This window comes from Nesoenas mayeri, assembly GCF_963082525.1.
Source record: "Nesoenas mayeri genome assembly, chromosome: 3".
In the NCBI taxonomy this organism is placed as follows: Eukaryota; Metazoa; Chordata; class Aves; order Columbiformes; family Columbidae; genus Nesoenas; species Nesoenas mayeri.
Genome location: NC_137544.1, coordinates 93,048,398 through 93,068,912, shown reverse-complemented (window position 1 = coordinate 93,068,912; position 20,515 = coordinate 93,048,398). Strand labels below are relative to the sequence as shown.

The 20,515-nt window shown below is 39.7% G+C and overlaps 2 protein-coding genes across 2 annotated transcripts in view; one reads left to right on the top strand and one right to left on the bottom strand.

Moving 5' to 3' along the window:
* Positions 1 to 20,515, top strand: part of DYNC2LI1 (dynein cytoplasmic 2 light intermediate chain 1) — a gene marked incomplete at both ends in the record, with an annotated part of 53,007 nt that overhangs the window by 20,119 nt on the left and 12,373 nt on the right. The gene's annotated exons all lie outside the window — the stretch shown is intronic.
* ABCG5 (ATP binding cassette subfamily G member 5) lies at positions 3,713 to 19,082 on the bottom strand (the record flags this gene model as incomplete). The annotated part of the gene is made up of 13 exons (XM_080342475.1): positions 3,713 to 3,906; positions 4,375 to 4,487; positions 6,178 to 6,363; positions 9,592 to 9,730; positions 10,601 to 10,806; positions 11,036 to 11,249; positions 13,998 to 14,127; positions 15,288 to 15,427; positions 16,336 to 16,464; positions 17,428 to 17,530; positions 17,751 to 17,887; positions 18,333 to 18,454; positions 18,961 to 19,082. The coding sequence occupies 13 exons, from the start codon at positions 19,080 to 19,082 to the stop codon at positions 3,713 to 3,715; spliced, it is 1,935 nt and encodes a 644-aa protein (XP_080198601.1).

The window sequence follows — 20,515 nt, the reverse complement described above, 5'->3', positions numbered from 1 at the left end:
TAATACTTCTGGCTAATTCACTAAGTGTGAATTTTGTTCATTTTGTCGCTTGTGGTATCTGTATATCTACAGTGAAACCTCCCTTAGCCTGTGAAGTCCATTGTATTAAAATCATAATAGCAATCATATAAAACACGTGCCCACTTTTGAGTGTCTTTGCTACATTAACGCTAACCCCTGGGTTTTGCCCACCCCTTTTCCTGATCTAAGTAAGATATGATGACTTTTTTTGCATTGCAAGCAGTACATGGTTGGGTCTAACGGCACCTCACTAGAGCATCATCTTCCTGCAAAGCTATTGGAAGCCTTCTTATTCTTAAATGAATGAAAAGCAATCATAGTGCTTTCTAAATTAATCTTTGCTGAAAAAAAAATCTTCAGAAATAGTTCCTGACAGTATGCAACATTACATAAAATTCGGAAGATGAAATTGTTGTTTGGTAATGCTACTAAAACCTTTTACTATGGGCATCAAAATTCCCAGTAGCACTTTTGAGTGAAATGAGGTCATTTGTTTCCTATGCTGGTACTCAGCTGATGTCAAGTATAGCATCAGGTAGGTTGCCTGGTCTTTCATTCCTCGTTTGCTTTCTTTATACCTCCACAATTTGAGCCTCTGTTTGCTTCTAATAATCTAATACTTGTGATTCCCACATTGGGTTTGCATTTCATTTTTTACATACAGGTGTTAACTTTTCAATCTACTAAACAGTAGCACCTCAAAGAACATTGTAACTACTACTTTAACTAATCAAAAAACCAAAACAAAAAGCATGGCATCGTAGTCCCTCCTGAGTAATACACTTCCTCGAAAACCTCAGGCAATGATGATTCGCACAAATAACCAATACCGTAGATTAAATAGACAGAGTATGTCAGTTCCTCTAAAATACATTTCTGCCTACTGCTTTCTGGAGGAGCCTGTGTTCTGCGGGGGTTTCTAACATTAACTGGTAGCTAAGTTATCACCACTGGTGACATACAAGCTTACAGAAGTTCATTCAGGCCTGTGCTTACCAAAAAAAAAAAAGTAAGTAGACTTTGTTCTTCTAGTTTATTTTCCATAACTTTAAGGAATTACCAATCCATTTTTCTTCTTCAAAGGCCTTGACTTCAAGTGTAGTAGTTTCTGTTGGGTAATTCTTGTTTCTGTTTTTAAAACACATTTCTATATGTTCAGAGGGAGCCTGGTTTCTCAAACTGAATGTCTAAGAAAAGGCACGAAATTTCTTCTTCATTAGAAAGTACCTAGGCCTAACTAAACAAATAAATTTATATAGCTTCCTACGTGACAGCAAATGTGGCAAAATTTATAGCACTTGTAGTATCATTTTGTTAAAGATAAAAGTATATATAGTACATATTTTTCTAGACTGAAAAAAGTTTGTACATGCTAAAAATGTTCAAGTGGCTAATGTATGTATCTTATAACTTTCAGTAATGAGATTAGATTAACACGTATGTTTCTCTTTTAGGAACTTGAACAATACAAAAGAAATGCCTCCAAATCCTGGAAAGAAATGGATTTTGATTCTGATGAGCTGCTATAGGTGTCTTCAGTTTAACTTTTACAAAACTACTTTAATCATTTTAACATTACACTAACGATTTAATCTGATGCAGGTGAAAATATGGAATATCAAACTACGAAATTAGTATTTATTAAGTGTTCCCGTTATTATTTTTAATAAAAAGAGCTGTTAATTCAGTCCAAATTTAAATATATCTTGGTAGTGACACAGTTTTAAAAAGCAGGGAGAAAGGAATTCTAGATTGTTCAGAGATGGGTTTGAATATGAAGACTGACATTAGTCAGTTCTACCTATTTTATAACACAGTATTTGGTTTATTTTTGAATGCTGCTGCCCTCAATATGTGTTTAAATATAAACAAGTTTTCACACACAAAATATGAAGTTGCATAGTAAAGTGTTTGGCATCTTGTCCTAGTTCTTTGCATATATAGTTCAAAAGCAAACCTTAAGGATAGATTTGCATCATTGTTTGATGCATTTGCATAGGATAGGTCCACAAAACCTGGCAGCATCAAGTGGAATTAAAACTATGTTTGCCCTGCATTCAGAAGTTTGATTTAGCTCTGTTTCAGTATGGTATAGTTTAATAGAGGAATTATTTATTGCAATGTATAAATTGTCAAAAATCCAAATGGTAGGAAGTCAGTCTAATGAATTTCATCAATTACTGGTGGAAGTCTAAGTTATATAGGTTACTGGTGGAAGTATAATTGATTCACATGCAGGGTAAGCTGGTGAAATGCTGCGTAAACTAGAGATGGGTTTTTGTCCATGGGCATCCTCACGAGTCTGAGATTGCCTGAGTGTTTTGAGAATGTACAGGACAAGATCTAGATTAAAATCAGAGGTATCTCTTGAGAGCTAAGACCTGTTGTCAGAGAATAAATGTCACAACAGTCACTTGGCAGACAAGATCGTAAGAACATCCCCTGATGAACAACTCTACATGCGCATAAAAATGGGACAGACAAACGAATGTGGTATCCTTCCAGCTCTTTAAAGATATTTGTTATTTTTAACATATTTATTAATCAAATGTTTTTCTGATATAACATTTGTATCCTAGAATATTACACATAAAGATATGTGAAAAAAAGATCTTAGCCTCACAGTTAAGTGGAAGAACTTGCATTAACTTGAGGATTTTGAGTTCTTCATTATGAAGTGCATGATCTCAAAGCTATCAAATTAAAGTAATTAGATTATTCTGGAATTCTAAGCTACAAATGTACTTAACTCCTTGAAGACATCTCTACCTGTCCCTCTGTAATAAATACTTTCTTCACTGAACGTGCAAAGTAGGTTATTTAAGAATTCTGTGTCTGTTAAGCTTTCAGTTTTGAGAGGTACTTATATTGATTAAATAAATAACTTAGACTCCTTGGGATGTTAGTGAGCCCATGAAAATAATTTCCAAAGATGCAAAATACATCAGTTCCAAGAACTGGCAAACAACTTTTATATTTTTTTAACTAGCTAAATTGACGTTTTATTAACAAAGAAAAATATGAAATTTGCAAACTGCATCCAAAACAAGATTGAGAACTTGATAATTAAGAGAAGGAACATAACCGTCTTCTCTAATTTACCATCATTTTCAGGACAAAAACATGTTAGGTAACTTTTATATTGCTTAAAGTTCCTGTACTCAGTGATTGTAAAGTACGCATAAGATTAAAGTGGAGTGATTTCTTGATTCTATCTTTATTTACATGTAATTGGTTGATTGTGTTTCTACAAATCCCCAAAATGGTATCAAAACAAAGCACAGGAGTTAACATACAAGATTTACTAGCAATTATACCTCTCTGCTTATTGGTAATGCTTAAAAAGCAAAATAGTGTGAGAAATATTAGAGTACCATTGATACATTGTTAAAAATTGACAGAAACAACTGAGTAATTTAAATTCAAAATGTCCTTTAAACCATTTAATGCTCTTGATTTGGGTCATTTGGGTATAAGGTGGGAATACCAAAAGCAGGAAGCCATTCCCACTCTTAAGAGAACATTGTTTTTCAAGACTGAAAACATCGAGGTAGAAACAAACATGAGAAGGTGACTGTGTTTCTAAATGTATAATCACTTAAATTTCTATCTAAAATCCATCCATTTAAGCTTTCAAATATAATCAGTTTACAAGTGTAGTATTAGACGTTGTTAGCACTGCCACATTTTATTACCTGCTAATAATTATTTCTCTTACTTTGAAGCTCAGGATTGCTATAATGGCAAGTCCTGGTATAAAAGCATAGAGGATTAAGAAATCGATGTGGAACCAGGACAATGCACCAGGAAACTGTTTTTCAATGAACTCAGTGCCGTGGGAGAAAATACACATAGGATTAATTGACATGGAACTGTTGGCTCCACCTGTCAAGACAAAAAAATTGATATGTTTAGTAGGTGAATCGGTATCTAGCTTATACATTTAATATACCTATCCCTAACAGTATTTTAATGAGGAACTGTACCCACAGCAGTATTTCCCATTGTTTTGGAAGAAGAACAGACAAGCCATATATTTCTGCGGTTAATCTATGCCATACTTTTTGAAGGCAAGAAGAAAGAGTCACTGGGAGCTTTCTGTTTTCTTCATGCCAAAAAAAAGAAGATTTATGGCTTTTCAGACACATTATCTGGAGAGGCCTCAAGAAGCAAGTTGCCTAATGTGGCAGACTGACAGTGTTCAATTAATAAGCTGGGGTTTTTTAACAGCTCACAAGTTATCTTCAACTTACCAAGATACTTCTATTATATGTAGAAGGAAAAGAAGCACCAACACATCATTAAAATTCTTTACAATGGCCATAAAGGCTTTTTTTTTTTTTTAACACTTACCACATGTGAAGTTTAAGCCATGAAATTCATTGACTATAAGCACCTCACTGCTGTATCTTTGAGAGGAAAGATAACTGAGAATTTTAAATGGTAGCGACATTTCTTCGATAGTCCTTAAAGAAACAGAGAAGTTAAATTGGCTTTTGCTACATTCCAAGAGCCAATTTTACCCCAAATTAAAACACTCATCTTAACCTCTTACAGAAACAGCTCTTGGTTGCACGTGTAGGGGTTTCAAATACAAAGCCCATTTTTAAGTGCTAAATGAGGAGACAACCATGAAGGCTGTCTCTGACTTCAGTAGCGTCACGAGGTTCAGCCCTGTTGATGGACAGTCACAAATAACATAAACTTTAGTTGCAAAGGTGTTGTTTCTGAGGTAAGAAATCACCACCCCCTCACTGCATCTTCAAAAAAGACTGAATATCAATTCACTGGGACCATAAAAACAATACAAAAATGAGAGAATAATGAGAAGCGAAACAAAGTATGAAAATTTTGAAATAGCATTATTCAACAAGACTGGGCAATTCCTGCACCTAAAATACTGGAAGACTTTATAACTAAACAAGCAAATGAACAGACAGAAAACAAAACAAAAAAACCCCAATCAAACAAAAAACACACACACTCCCCCAAAAAACAAACAAAAAAAAACAACAAAAAAACCAACCACCAGCAACCCAAGTCTCAGTGCTATTTTTAATATCCTTCATTGCCTATGAAGTTTAATCAAAGAGATTCACAATATTAATTACCAATGTCTCTACTGTAAAATAAGGTTAGAAACCACTCTAATACTTCTTAGAAGTTATCATTAAGGCATTAGATTATGGCAACGGGAATAACTGTCTTGTCACTATAAACATACACGTTCTTGACATCCGGCAGAGACCAAATTAATTAGATATTAAGCTAGTTTTACTTGATAAGCAAGTATTAGCTGAAATATTCTTTGAAGGGACAAACCATCATCAACTTTGTGAAGACGCATATGCTTTTCTTGAGGACAACTTGATGTCATCTATTGTTCGGCTTACTTAAGTTTTCATCGAAAAGATCTCAGGTGAGCGTATCACACTTGCTCAATGTCTCAAGAAGGCTTCTTTTGACAATAATACCCATGCTGGTATATTTCTCAAAAAATACTAATTTCAGTATTAACAAATAGAAGGGGAAAACAGTTCAAAGTTCATGCAGTTACAATGCAAAAACATTTATTTGCATAGTAATAGAGCAAGTGGATCATAATTTTCCCACATATTTACTACACTACTTTATTATTTTTATGTAGTTCAGTCTGCACAGATAGAAAAATTGTCAGAAAAGTTAATGGCTAAACTGGAGAATAACACTAAGAAGATAGTTGAGAACAACTGTTTTTTGGAACCATCATTCCCCGTGTTAAATGTCTGGTAAGTCGCAGTAGTTACTAAAAGTTGTAGGAACATTTTTTGGTAGACTCCTTCAATGAGGACAGCATCTCAGGTCATAACATCAGCATAAGTAAAGCAATTCAGCTGAGCTGATAATAATTGCTTGGTTTTATCCTCAATTTATTAGCAAAAAGTGAAAGAAAAAAGTATCTTTGTTGATATCTAAAGTTCTTAAGTGTCATTTTGTGTGTTTAATACAAGGTCTAACATAATTAGGCAGTTCTACCTCTGAAGGATAACAGCTGCACTTTCCATTGCTACCTGTGCATTATTGTGCTTCAGCAGTACAGGCTGTTCACAAAACTCTTCTATAAGCCAATGTTATTTAACATCATTAACAATACAATGAAAGAAAACTTCTTCCTACCTTACTAGTCCAGTTCCCACTATCACACCTGCTGAATTAAGTAGCACCACTCCGCTTTGGACTATCTGTGCGTTTTGAACCACACCAAGTACAACAAGTGTTAGTAGTTCCCCAATGATGTGAGATGCCAAGATAACAGCAAAAAAAATTCCAAATCTGGAAGCATCAGGATGCAACCCTACAGTCCTGTACAAAAATGAACAAAAGAACATTTACAAAACAGTGTTTTGATACTAAACTTGGACCGTAGCTTTTATTTTTATTTATTTTTTGCAATTACTCATTAAGTGAACTGTTACATCTTAACCCTTAGTATATTGTTTGGAGCCTTAACATAAGGACATCCATTTAATATCATGGCGTAAGTGCAAATAAATTAGGTTCTCTCCATCTAGATTGGAGATGATTATGTAAAGATGTAGTTGTAACAGAAATCTGTGTTGTTTCAAGACAACCACTGTGGCTTTTAGGATCCCTTAAACTAACATCCGTCTCCTTTTAGAGTCTATGCAGTGGGACTCAATTACATGAGCCATGTATTTAAAGAACCCCTTTATGTAGCTAATTAACAGATAGAATTTTGCACTTCTGATACTGTGCATGCAAATGTAAAAATGGATATACTCGATTAAATGGAAGCCTAATTGATTTCACTACCCATGTAATTGATCCAAATGCAATTTTCTCCATACTCCTGCACTCTTTAATACAACACACTGTCCCCAGCTTTTCCCTAGCTCACCTAAAATAAGAAGGGACCTCGCAATCTGTACTAAAGACTAAAAAGCTAAGAAAGGCCAGCAACTGCTTGTCAAACTTAATTCAGCCTTATAGCATACATGACAGATGACATAACCTTTTATTACATGGTGCCATATTACTCTTTTTCCAAAATACCCCAGACCAGAAATGCCTCATGCCAGGTACAGACTGCATGCTTTGCTTAGCTAACAAGCAGCTATTCAACGTTTTATTTCTTTTTCATTGCTCAGTGCAAGGTTCTATGTTTATTTTTTTTTTAAGCCACTATGTTCAAACATGGTCTTAGAAATTGAAGTATGAATTTTCTCACAGGCTTTCCTGTAGCATTTTTTGTGTGTAGCACCAAAATAATCTCTATTACAATCATGGCTGAATATTGACTCTTCAAGTACTAAACATTCCCTGAGCTACCACATATATAACAAGCTTTAATCACAGATTGGTGCAGAAAGAGCAGCTCTCCAAAGTCCTAGCATGAGAGTGTCACCTCCTCCGAAGTGCTCGAATAATTTACATACAGCTATGTAGAAACAGACTAGTAAATCTGGGGAAGGAATAGAAACAGAAGCAAGCCTATAAGAGAATAAACTTGGAGAATATTACAGCACTAGAACAGTAGGACAATATAAACTCTTAGAACATTTCCCAGAGGTAGGTTTAACTAGGAAAATCTGCATAGAGGACATTTACTTGATGGCAAAATTAGCTGTATTTGTTCTTGGCCAGACCTGCCTTGTGTCTGATCAGATAAGAGTTTGGTCCTGCCTGACAGAAACTGTCTGACCCTACAAACACAAACTCAGAGAGAAGTGGCTTGTAAGAATATGTACCAGAGGCTACCAAAGAGTCTCCAAAAGTTAGCTCCTCCAGAAAAGTTTAATCCTGCACAGATACAATCTTCAAAATTTCATAGAGAAACTGCTTGCCATAAGAGGTCTAAGTGCACTTGAAGTCACTCCGACACATCACTGATGGGTTCCAAACAACCACAAGATAGCAAAGATATGCGTGGGCCAATATCTGTAAATATTATCCATTAACCAGAACAAGACTCTTCATCATCGATTGTGTTTGAAGCTACCAAAGCTCAAGGGCAAAGCCTCCGCTTCTACAAATTTCCTGTTTGTCAAGGAGTGGGTGTGACAAGGTTACTCCTGATGTTTAGGCACTCCACAAACTCCATTGAACCTGAAAATGTTGTTTTGTTTTTTTTCCAAATTGCTGCCTTCTCAGCAGCCAGCTCACTAGCAGGCAGAAATGGAAAGGCTCCGGTGACCACAGCACATCTCAACACTTACTGGGAGGAGAAGTGATTTCTGCTTGTCTGTGAAAAAGGAGTTTTCAGGGAGCACTACCAAGCACACAAGTCCTCACATCTGGAGGAGCAGAAAACTCCCTCTTGGAGCTTCTGTTTCTTCATTGAGGAGCTGACAGCTATGGAGATCCCAAATGGAAAGAACTGAGTAAATGCTGAGCACTGCCCCTCACTACCTACTACAGACCAGGAAGAAAAATCAGCATTTTTCTTTCCTGAACTTTTCTAGATGGGAAAACAGCTATTGTTAAATTCCCATATCTGACTAACTCCCTGAGCAGAAGTTCTTATTCAACAGTTCAAGTGGTTTTGTGCAGTTCTCCTTCATTCATTTTCAAACTGTCCAATAGCATGCTGTAAGACGCACCAGCACACACAGCTACAGCAGAATACCCCCTGCACTGTATCTCTTTTACAAGGTTCTATCCATGTATTATCTCTCAACAGCTAAGAAGAGAATATGCGTCCAGGACACAACCCAAGCCTGCTGTTCATTTGTACACATTTTACTATAGACTGCTGTCTGATGGCAACTTTACTATCAACTGAATCATGAAAACAAAAATTAACTTTAGAGCACTACACACCTCTCCTTTCATAATCAGGAAAACAAAAATCCAGAAAGTTATTGAAAGACAAAAATTGGTAATTATATAATTTGCTATTAGCTTACATAAGCAGCCATGGACTCAACTGAAGGTGAGAAATCAATGGAACAGAAATGAAGGAGAGCTGGCCTATATGATAGATAAGGCAATCAACACATGAAATATTTCATCATTCCATTCTGAGGTGTTACTTCACTATGATGTGAGGAAATGAATGTACTAGGGGGAAAAAAAGCCATCTTTACATCAAACCCTTTCTCCAACTATCAGAAATCCACTTCTGGGCCTTTTTCTGGAGAGTGAAAGAGAGGGATCCAGGTCTCATCACTTCCTTATGCTGTAGCTAAGCCCCAAATGTCTCAGGAAATGTGAAGCTTTGTTATTGTCACATACTTGCTGTTGTATTTCTCACTTCTTTTTTTCTTATTTCCTGTCTTTCTAAACATAATGTGAAATGACACTTCATGCTTTTCGTATGACATAAGAATGGAAAATGTCCCAGGCCCATTAAAACTTCCCTAGAGAACTGGTAACTTACTCACTCTGTTAAGAGTTTTAACACTGTCTGAAAGAGAAGGGTTAAAATTGTCTCATCTTCCCTTCAGCTTTCTCTGTAATCATTCTGAGACATGAGCAGGAAGCCATGCCAGGAGTCCTGGTGCTGACATGGGAATTGAAAGTGAAGACAAAAAGAAAAATAACAATCCAATAGATGGTACAAGTGCTTACCAGTACATAAAGGTGCTGAAAATTGCCGTGCTGATGACACTGAAGGGCAGGAAATGTACTATATAAGCTAAAAGCATTTGCCACTTCTTATACAAGCCATCTTTACTTTCTTGGTCACTGATAGCACGTAAAGGTGGGACTGGATAAAATATGTAAGAAATAAAACACCATTGAATAAAGAGACCAATAACTTGAAGCACAGAGACAGCTTTGAAAATACATCAGAAACATTCTGTCTAAAACAGTCCAAGCACTTCTTCCCCCACTGTAAATGCAAACCATGCTCCCTGCAGACGCCAAAAGGTGGTAAGCTTAATGACAGAGGTCTAACTAGGCAGCATACAGGACAGCCTTCGCTTTTTGCAGACACAAATTAAAGACATGAAAAAACTGCTGTCACCAGATAATTTCTTGAGGTGCTCTGCTCTCGAGATGATGACAGCAGTGTATGTTCCCTACATGAGAAGAGATTTTAGGGCTGTAGAATAGAAACTACTGTTGGTCTCAGTATGGCAGCTGTAAGAGAGGGACCCTCTAACGTAGTCATCGCATAATACTCCTAAATCTAATTATGCTTAATTGTTGCCAAAGCTGGTTTATACTTCCATCCTTTCCATGCATTTGGTTTTGATCTCACTTCAGATGTTAACTACAGACCTAGACTTTGTCCTGCCTTTGTAAGGTCGCACACAGGCAACTGAAGGGCTGTTGCACAGGTCAGAATAAGGGCCCCCTGCACCAGCCAGCTGTGACAGGGACAGGCAGGGGGCAGGGCACACCCCTTCGTTAATGCACTGAACCTGGAGCCCCTCTGATGGGCTGATCTTTTTCTGTGGTGCCAAGCTTCCTGTTGCTTCACCTTTGAATTTCATGCTTCTGTATCAGCTCTGACGTTACCTAAAACCCTTAAGAGCCTTTAAATGACTGTCTTAAAGAAAGATTTTTTTCCCATTTACAAAACAGTGGCAGCAATGCCTGCTGCTGCACATAACACAGGACAGAAACTCACAAAGGGCAACAGCATTGAGCATCCCTGTGTAGGGGGGGGCGCTCACGCACTGGTAGACAAGCCCCACACGGTCCTGCACAGCTCCTTTTAACAGGTCGTTCGTTAATCGAAGAAGGAAAAATGCTACAAACAAGCCAAATAACAGATTCTGGGAGAGACGCATGATGACGCCCATCTTATCTCTGGAGAAGTTTTTTGTTATCCTCCTGATAATGAAACAAAAACAACAATATACTTGTTGGTAGGGTATTTAGCTTCGAAGGAATCTTACACACATAGTGTCCACAAAAAGGTAATATGTTAAAGACAAGAGGGACAAGTACAGTGGTAGACCAAAATAATGCAGAAAGTGCATTTATATATGGGGGGACAACTCAAAAGATTAGTGGATAAGAAAAAGATTTTTCTTAAAAAAAGAAAAAAAAAAAGTCTTACCGTAAAAGAATCCATAATTTGTAAAAGGTACTGGGTGAGTCTTTGTTTTTGAATGGTATTGGTGGCAGGTCCTTCATACACTTTGTTCTTTCAATGGTGGCCAGCACTTTGCTAAAGATCTCTGAGTTTTTGTAGGCTGTTGCAATTACCTGAACTCTACTGTAGGTTTCGAGTTCACGTTCCTTGCTGCGAGTGTCCACAGATGTCAGATCCACTGTAAATTTACAAAGTGGTTACTATACGTACACATCACTTTCCCTTCAAACCTCTTCCCCCCTTGCAACTAACCTTTCCTTATCTCTAAAATCTGCGAAATGTCAATTTAAAGTATTCAAGATTTTTTTACTCCACCCTTCTGTTAGAAGCAGCAAGAATGAATAACTGTGCAGCCACCACAGTCTCTGTGTTTTGTGGCCTCTGTATGACACTGAAGTTCAAGACGTTCACCTGGAGGTGCAAGGACTGAGCGCTGGTCAGACCGTGAGCATTGTCCCTGCACAGCACAGAGCTGTGCTGCCGGTGGGGCGCCGCTGCTGCCAAGAGCAACACAGAGCACCAGCTGAGGATGAACATCGATGAGTGACGATGAAGAGGTGGCTTTCTGGTCATGTATTTCTCCAGTTTTCAGGCATATGCTCAGGCATGGCTCCCTGATTCCCCCTTGTCCTCTGCCTGCTCCTCCATAACCGTGGAGCTGTATTTTGTCATTAGTCTGAGCTCAAGCTGCAGAGATGCTGCTCTTCTCTACTTGAGCTGTTCCTGCATCATTGCACTGGGTTTCACCCGCTTCCTTCTCAGACATCCTTCTGTCTTATTGCGAAGTTAGAGCATGTTCAGCAGGCCAAATTCCCCTAGCAGGCTCAGCCCAAGCTGAAGAAAATATTAGTCACTGCCATAGAACTTATGAAAGACAAACACTTCACAGAATCAACCTTCCTTTCTAATAAATCCAGCTATACCTATTCCTGTCTCCAGCAATTCTGTTACCAGCAGATGGGAACTCTGAGCATACTATTTGGACAACTCTTATGGATTCAGCAAGAGGGCTAAAATGCAATAGAAATTTCATTTTTCCTTAAAAGCAATGAATTACCTAAGGCTTCAAAAACTAGATTGTCATTGTCAGGAATAGCTGTTCTTACAGATTTGTATATTACTTTTCTACACTGATAAGACGTCTTTATTGGTTATTTATTCCTAAGGTTTCTACCATCCTTAGATTTCAGTTTTACTGTGTTATGCTCAACTGCAAAGTACAAATTGAACAAGAGAAAAGGAGGCCTTGTCCACGATTCTTAATTTATCCTCAACATCGGAATGAATACTTCCCTACTGTTCTGAAAGCTGGAATTCAGCAGAATTGTCTTTAATGGTAAACATATCCAAAATGAAGTCTTCACTTCTGTAAAGATGAACATCGAAAGCACAGGCATACTCTTTAAAACGTGGCCAGTGTGACTTGTTGGAAGTCACACTAGAAATAAATGACAAACGGGTATGTTTAAAAAAAACCCAACATAACACCAACTAGTCACCAGACCAAATAGCTAATGCCTACCATACATTTCTTTAATAAATACAACATGCAACATTTCAATAAGACAATCCATACTCAATACATAAGAACTATTCTCCTCTGCTGTTGGTGTAAATTACGTCAGAATCTGTCCCTTCATTCACATCATTAAATCACACAAAAAATATAAACTGCCAATTTTCCAAAGACTAAATATTCTGATGATTTTTTCCTCTAGACTATATTTTTTCCCTTTCTTGTCACATTCAAAGGTTGACATTTGAAGAATACAGTACTCTCTTTACCAAGCTTTTTAAAAAGTGGGTCTAAATCTCAAATCATCTATGCTTTTCAAGACTGTTCGAATTCATGAAGGCAAAATTATCCTCACTGTCACACCAGTATTTTCAGCTTCATCCCATTCCAGCTTCATGTCAACAACCATCCTCTCTTCTCTCTGGGTTTAGGATGCCATCTAGACAAGAGGAAAACATCACTTCCTCTGAAGGCAGCTTTTTGGAATGGTCAAATTCCCTGGTTAATGCTCAGCTACTATCATCAGAAATCAGCCTACGTACTACATTGAAAAAGAGAGATATATACATGTATGTCTATATGTACACATACATGCACAAACACATACACATTCTCTTCAAACGTATGTCTGCATGGATTGGGTATAGGGGTGTCCTGCAGCAAAACCAAGACTCATTTCCAAAGTCTCACGCTGACACTTTTTTTCATCCCAAATCAGTAAAACAGTACTCTTCAGCTTTTGCCAACAGCTTGCTGTCATCGTCTCCTGAAGCACCCCTATGTTCTCCTCCAGTGCCTCACCCTGGTGTCAGCAGCTCCCCAAACTTTCAGAAACTTCAAACTCAGAATCTCTGGAAATTGATGCCTCGAGTCATCCCACACTTATTCCACATTCTTCCTTCTAGGCAACAACTGTTTCCAGTTGCGTGGCATCACCAAGTCCATAACAGCCTGGGACTTCCCACAGTTTTGGGATCAAAGTGATTTCCAGCATCCAGTGGAGAGCCATAGGGAAATACTATCAGGAATCCACAGGTTTAATGAAGTTAAGATTCCCTTTTTACTGGCAGTTTACTCCTTTCTGCTGTGTTCCAGACCTACTGCAAACTTTTGCTGTTTTATGGATAAGTGATGGCTACATGGGCCTGGGCCTCTCTGTTCTCTGAGATGAGAATAATTACAAAGTTGGGAAAAAAATTCAAACACATTTCTACCTCTGGAAAAAATTTAATTTGGGGAAGAAAACAACTTGTTTGTCTAAAGCAGGGGTAGTTACATTTATACGGTCCTAAAATTACATTCTGCCCTTTGAAGGCAGCCATGAGTCTGACTTGGCCCCCAGTGAAAATGAGTTTGACACCCCTGGAAAGGAAAGGCTTGTTTTTACCAAAACAGTTTAGACAAACTTACCGTAGAAGTCAAAAGGATTTGATTGCTCAGGACAAGAATAGCCACAGTCACTAAAAAATGTGATCATTTCCATAGGGTTCCCACAGAAAACCATTTCTCCAAAGCTCATGATGGCTATTTTGTCAAATAACTGTGGGGGGCAAATTAATATATTAGCAATATGTACAAAGAAGAAATGAGTTAATTCTTCAGTACAGCTACTGTCTTGGTAACAAAAAAGCTTTGACAGGGAAAGTAGTTTTGACACACTCAGATTTCCTTAGTGTATTTCCCTCAAAGGAAGTCTGTCCTTTCACTCCTCTCGGTGGTTATGCAAGATGACATGTCTTTAAGCTCTTAAAACTAGTGGTTCTCAAAACTGTCAGCGACAGCAGCATACAAAGGCAATACACAAACAGAAGTGGGAGCTGTGCACTTCTGACTTCACTTCTAATGCACATTCATTTACTCACTGACCTCCCTCAGTGCTTAATAGCCCCAGTCTGTAAAATCCCCAAATTGTTGGGAAGGTTATCCTGAAGTGCTGAAGGATTTTAACAGCACTGCTCTTCAAGCGAACATTTGCAAGGGCAGGGTTGCCACCGGCTATGATCAATCCATATTCCCCAGGCACCAGGACTGCTTTTGGTCCAGAAAAGCATGGTCACTCCCCTCTGGCTTTATCACCACCCACGCTCAGTTCAGTCACCCAGGGAAGAGCTGCCTTGCATACACATGGTGGGTGGTGGATGTTGCAGAAGAGCAAATTGCGAAACAGTAATGGGAAGAGAGAAATGCTCTCCTCACCACAAGCCCAGCAAGGCAGGTCTGTCCCACCAAAGTGGCCAAGGTCTACCCACATCACATCACGAGGAAAAAAGACGACTTTTTTTTTCCCCTTCCAAATCATGGCTTTATCTGTCTCACATTGCAAGTGTTCCTGAAATATGAATATGTAAAGATAAAGTGCTATTTTTTACAGTGCCTGCACACATGCATGATTTACATGACTTCTCCCCATGTTTTTGGTTTGGGTATCTGCATAACACAAAGGTTAGGCACTCAGTCTGTGTGAATACTATTTTTACAGGACAGTACATGTCCCAAAATGCCTCATGACTGCCAGAAGGCCAGATCTGTAAAGTTCAAGGCAAGCCTGTATTTATGCAGGGCAAAGCGAGGGTGTCTTTGAAGGCAACTATACTGGATCTTGTACCTTTACCCTGAAAAGAGCCTAAATACTAAAAAGCCTGGCCAAAAACAGAAAAACAAAAACAACAAAAAAGTGAACAGTGAGTAGATATCGTTTACCCTGAAGAGTTCTGAGCGAGGCTGATGAATTGTAATAATCACAATCCTGCCTCTCTGTGCAAGCTCTGAGAGAAGCGAGACAATCTGGTTTGCAGTCAGGCAGTCCATCCCTGTCGTTGGTTCATCAAGCAGCATGACCTCTGTGGAATGACAAGGAACAGCATTAAAATTCAGGTAAATGGGGACCAAATGCCTTTGAAGCTAATTTGCCAAATAGGATAGAAATTACTTTACATGTGAAGGTCCACATGTAAAGCAGAGTATGCACAGGTATTGCCATGATCTGATCGTGCAGTTTTAATCAGCTTCAGTGGTTCACTTTCAGTGATTAAGGACATTAAAAATGACTGCAGGATCAGAGCATAATAATTTATTTCTAAATTCAGGTGAAATCTGAAAATTACCAAAATAGATTTGATACGTACATGTGCTTCTATAAAAAAAAACAATGATGAATTTCAGCATGTATACAAATGTAAACATAACTGACATAATTAGCTAGAAGTTATAATCAGAATTAAATCTGTCTATATGGACAGAATTATGAACAAACTAAAAGTTGTTAACATACAGCATATATAATTCCACAGATGAGAGAGCTGGGGGGTTTTGACTGCCTTTTCTTCTTGATTTTATTGCACATAGAAGGTTAAAAGTTACAGTCAAATCCATTATTTTTAAACAGATGAGACATAGCACAGAAGAGAGTAGTTCAACCTTCATCGGGATAAGGGGGGAGGAGAGCTTTCTCTATACATTTATCTACACAGAATTACTATAGTCTTTACCATAGAGTTTAGTGAACTTACTGAGCGATAAGAACAGCCAGTGAACTCTCCAGGAGTCACCAGTAGCAGTGAAATACATCACTTTGCTATTGAAATGCTCCTTCCTGCTACCCATCTTTTTCTGTCATTACTAGACCAGCTTTTGCTGAATTACAGAACGTAAATGCTTTTGTATTTTAAAGTGCTTTATGGAGGCCCATGGTAGGAGCACAAAGTGACCATACTTTGCTTCATTTTGAAAATCCTGCAGTGGTACTTACTAGGATCTTGTAATAGTTGGGCTGCAATTGAAACACGACGCTTCTCACCCCCAGAAATTCCTGCAAAAATCCGGCTTCCAATGATTTTGTCAGCAATGTGGCTGAGACTCAGCTCAGCCATAACCGCATCTACCTGAAAAATAATTACGATTTAGAAAGACTAAACACAGTCCAACTCGGATACCTGTGCGCAAAACGAAAAAAATGAAAGAAAAAAATACATTATTTTAAGCTATGGCTTTCCCAATATGCTGCTTGCATCCATTCTAGTTGAAAAGTATCTGACCTCATTTCTACTTGATAATTTTTAATATATTATTTCAATTATTATTTTTAAAATTTTATTTTCATTTATTCTGAAATGAGTAGAATTCTAGCTTCAGTTGACATTAAGAGATGAAGAGTTCAGAGGTGGGACTAGAGCTTAAGGTATGAAGGATAACGTGCTGGTCTGGCTTCCAAACTAAGGGAGGAGAAAGGCATATCATTTTGGGGGAAGTATAAAATACAGAGTAGAAGGCAGGTGAAGAAAGAAGACAGAGAGCAACAGCCTTTGGTCAGGAATACTCAATCTTTACTCTCAACAGAGGCCAAAGAGTCCTTTAATAGGTCTGGAACATACCTATTTTACCAAGAAAGTAGCTTGTAGGAGGCTTATTAGACCAAGTGCCTTTCAGAGCTGTTCTGGTTCATGAGACATCCTACAGGAGCCAGAGTAGTGTCAAAGCCACCTCTGCTGTCCATGAGACTCACCAGCGTATCTGGCCCCAAACACTCCAGAAAATGACATTTCCCAGCTGGGGAAGGGGAACCGACCTTGAAATCAACAGCAGCTCATCCTGCTGCAGCTTTGGGCAGGAAAGTTTTGTCCCAGCATTATGGTGACTCCCAGGGGTGTCAGCGCAAGCCCCTTTCAGAGGTGGGGAGCACCAGAGAGCTTGTGTCCTGCTCCTCAGCAGGAGGATTTCTCCCCATTTGCAGTATGAGGATTACAAATCCTTTTAACACGTAAAAGCCATAGATGCAAAGTCCTGCTGGTGAAAGCATTACATGACATCATGTCTGCTTTTCTGGTGGAAGATGATAAAATACAGACCTTCTTTTTGATTAAGTCGTTGGAGCATTTCTGAAGAGTTAGTAAAGCAGTGTAGGTCAGAGATTCTTGGATGGTGAGGAAGCTTAACAACGTGTCGCTCTGAACAAAAAGGTGAAGAGAAAGCAGCGGTTAGTCCTGTCGTAGTTAAGATCTTGCCCCTGCTCGCACAACCTTCATTTATTCAGACCATTTATTAACTGCTTCGTACCCAATTTACTAGTAAAATCACAGTCAGGTTATGTTACTCCATTACACTAACAACTTTACTTTCTTTACGTGGGAGGAATCACAGTGCACAAAAATAAATTCAGAAATCAACCTGTGGTACATAAGAGAAGCAATCTCTAAACTGTTCCTTCTTCAGCTGACGCCCATTCACATACACTTCACCAAAGAAGTTGTCTTTCTGACCCAGTCTTCCTGATATTGCATCCAGAAGTGTTGTTTTCCCAGATCCTTTCAAAGACAATAAATTAATCATGTTATGAGATTCATTTTGTGACTTCAAGAGTGGTAGCCTCACTTGGATGGAGATGCAGGAGAAGAATGTATTGTTTTTTTCAATACCATGAAAATTATAGGTCCTGAAAATGCAGCTAGTTAAGGGGAAGTAAATGGGAAATCTAGCATGTGTGTCAATTAGCATTTAATTCATACAAATCCACACTTCATAGTACAACATATGGGTTTAGAAGTAACCTTATATTTTACTGAGGTTATAATTGTTAGATGACAGAAGATTGAACTCTGAAAACCAAGCACTGCAGTTGTAGAAGGCGGAGGTTAAAACCAGCCCCAATTTCATCATTTAAAACACAGAACTCAGTCACATTCATACCACTGTGGAAGTCACTGGTATTAACTCTAATCTCATTTCTTTTATAGTACTGGAAAAACTTACCAGAGTTTCCTAAAATGCCCATAATCTGGCCACTCTCTATGTGAAATGAAACATCCTTAAGTATTTGCCGGGTCCATTTTTTATAATATAAAGAGAGGTTCCACCATGGGCCAACATGTTCTCTTGGAAAACAAACATGACAAAAGATGAAGTAGAGAAGATTTAAAAGTCTTGTGTAAAGCAAGTGAATGGTTTATAGCTAATTGTGTATGGGATAGGAGCCTGCAAGGATTTTAAAGTGCTGGAAAAACAAACAAACAAACAATATTTTCCCCCTCCCTCCCACCCAAGCTTTAACTTGATAACTTCAGCATTATCTGGAGGGTAAAATGAAGTCTGAACAGATTTATCAGAATGACTGCTAGGAGGCTTTTGTAGGAAAGGGCACAATCCTTGGAAATCTCCTCTAAAGTATCTCCTTCAGAGACGAGTGAAGACCTGGTGAACCCCCGGGACAGCCGGGCGCTGCCTCCGTCCAGCCCTGCGCTCGACCCCTGTGGCGGGCGGCCCAGCGCCCTCCCTCCTTCTGTACCCGCAGCCCACCCGTCCCAGCCCCTCTGCCCTCAGTCCCTGGGGTCACAGCAGCTCCTGGGGGACAGGGGCTCCCCCGCCACCTTCCCTGCCCTACCTGACGGTGTAGGAGATACCCTGGATACTGATGCTGTCACCAGGCTGTGCCACGGCCTTCGTCTCGCTCATGTGCCTGCAGCTGCCGCTCCTCTCCAGGGCAGGAGAGCTCCCGCCCGACATTCTGCGGCTCTGGGGCCCCACGGGCTCCCTCCCTCAGGCTGCTGGCCGGGTGCCCGAGGCTGCCACCACCATGTCCCCTTGGTGCTGGGCAGGGGGCTCCCTGCTGTCCCCGGGTCGGACCAGGTCACCGCCCCCAGCACTTGCCACCGGCGGAAGCGCCCAAATGAAAATAGAGGGGGTCTCAGTTCTTCCTTTTCCCCGAGAACAACTGATAGGTGATTAGCTGAGGACGCTATCTGATGTACCTTTAACCTGGGCTGTTACTGTCCTAGAGGAGGGGAATATTTCCCTGTCCACGGGGTCACGTCAGCCACAGACACACAGCGCGCCAAGAGGAATGGTGTTGCAGTGAGGGCACCGGGCAGGCGCTGAGCTCCAGACCAACAGAAGGGTTTCCACAGCTTTCAAAGAGCCCATAATCAAACCACCACAGGGAGCGAGACCTTCCACCGCCAACATGAAGGAAGCCACTGAAAACACCTCTCTGGAAGGTGCTGGCTGGAGCCAGGCAGCGTGTGAGGACTTGCCGGTGAGTGAGAGCCACGGGGACCAGGGGGGACCCAACGGGCTCGGCCAGCCCTTACCTGCTCCAGCTCTGAAACGGGGCTCTAAAGTGTCCTTGCCCCCCCAAAAGAGCACACTGGGGATGAAGCCAGTGCCATGCAAACTGCGCTCAGATGCAGTGGTGGGGCTGACGGACGGGATCTTCAAATATGTGGATGGAGCAGAAAGTCCCTGAGTGTTGCCTGGACTGGCTTTCCCAGGACTCACCTTTGGGCTGTAAAACCAGCTCCCCACATTTGCTGGGCACCACCTGTTTGGTTTGTTTGTTGTTGTTGTTGTTTGAGGTTTTTTTGTTTGTTTGTTTGTTTGTTTAATTAAGTTTAACATAAGCTAGAGCACAGAGTGCATTGGCAGCAGGGTGAGCTTGGAGGGTTTTAACACGGCTTTTCAGGCTGTTTGGTGTCAGGCTGCTTTCCACTGTGTATCTACACCAAAAAGATTAATCAGCCTCATCTGCTGTGAGAGTAGGAGGTTGCACACAAATGTTGTGGTCACCATCTGCTAAAGACACCACAGGCATGGGTAGGGTCCGCTATGCAGGGAGCAGGTACATTTGCCTTGGCTAGGAAATGAGTCTTCGACTTGCAGGAAAGGCACAAGGCTCTGGGAGAGATATGGCTGTCTGGAGTAAAACTACAGGCATGCACACAGAATTAAATCTAAAGCCAGAAAGCTATCATCTCAGCAAAGATTTCTTAATTGCAGCTATATGCAAAAGGTTAACCAAACCACGTAAAGACTCTTCTTTTAATTCATATCTCAGAAAAAACCAAGTTCTAGCTGACAAAGTGTGACTTTAAAAGACAGAAGAGGAGAACAAGAGACTGTACTCGTGGTTGTGCACCTACTTGTTCATAAAACCTCCAAAT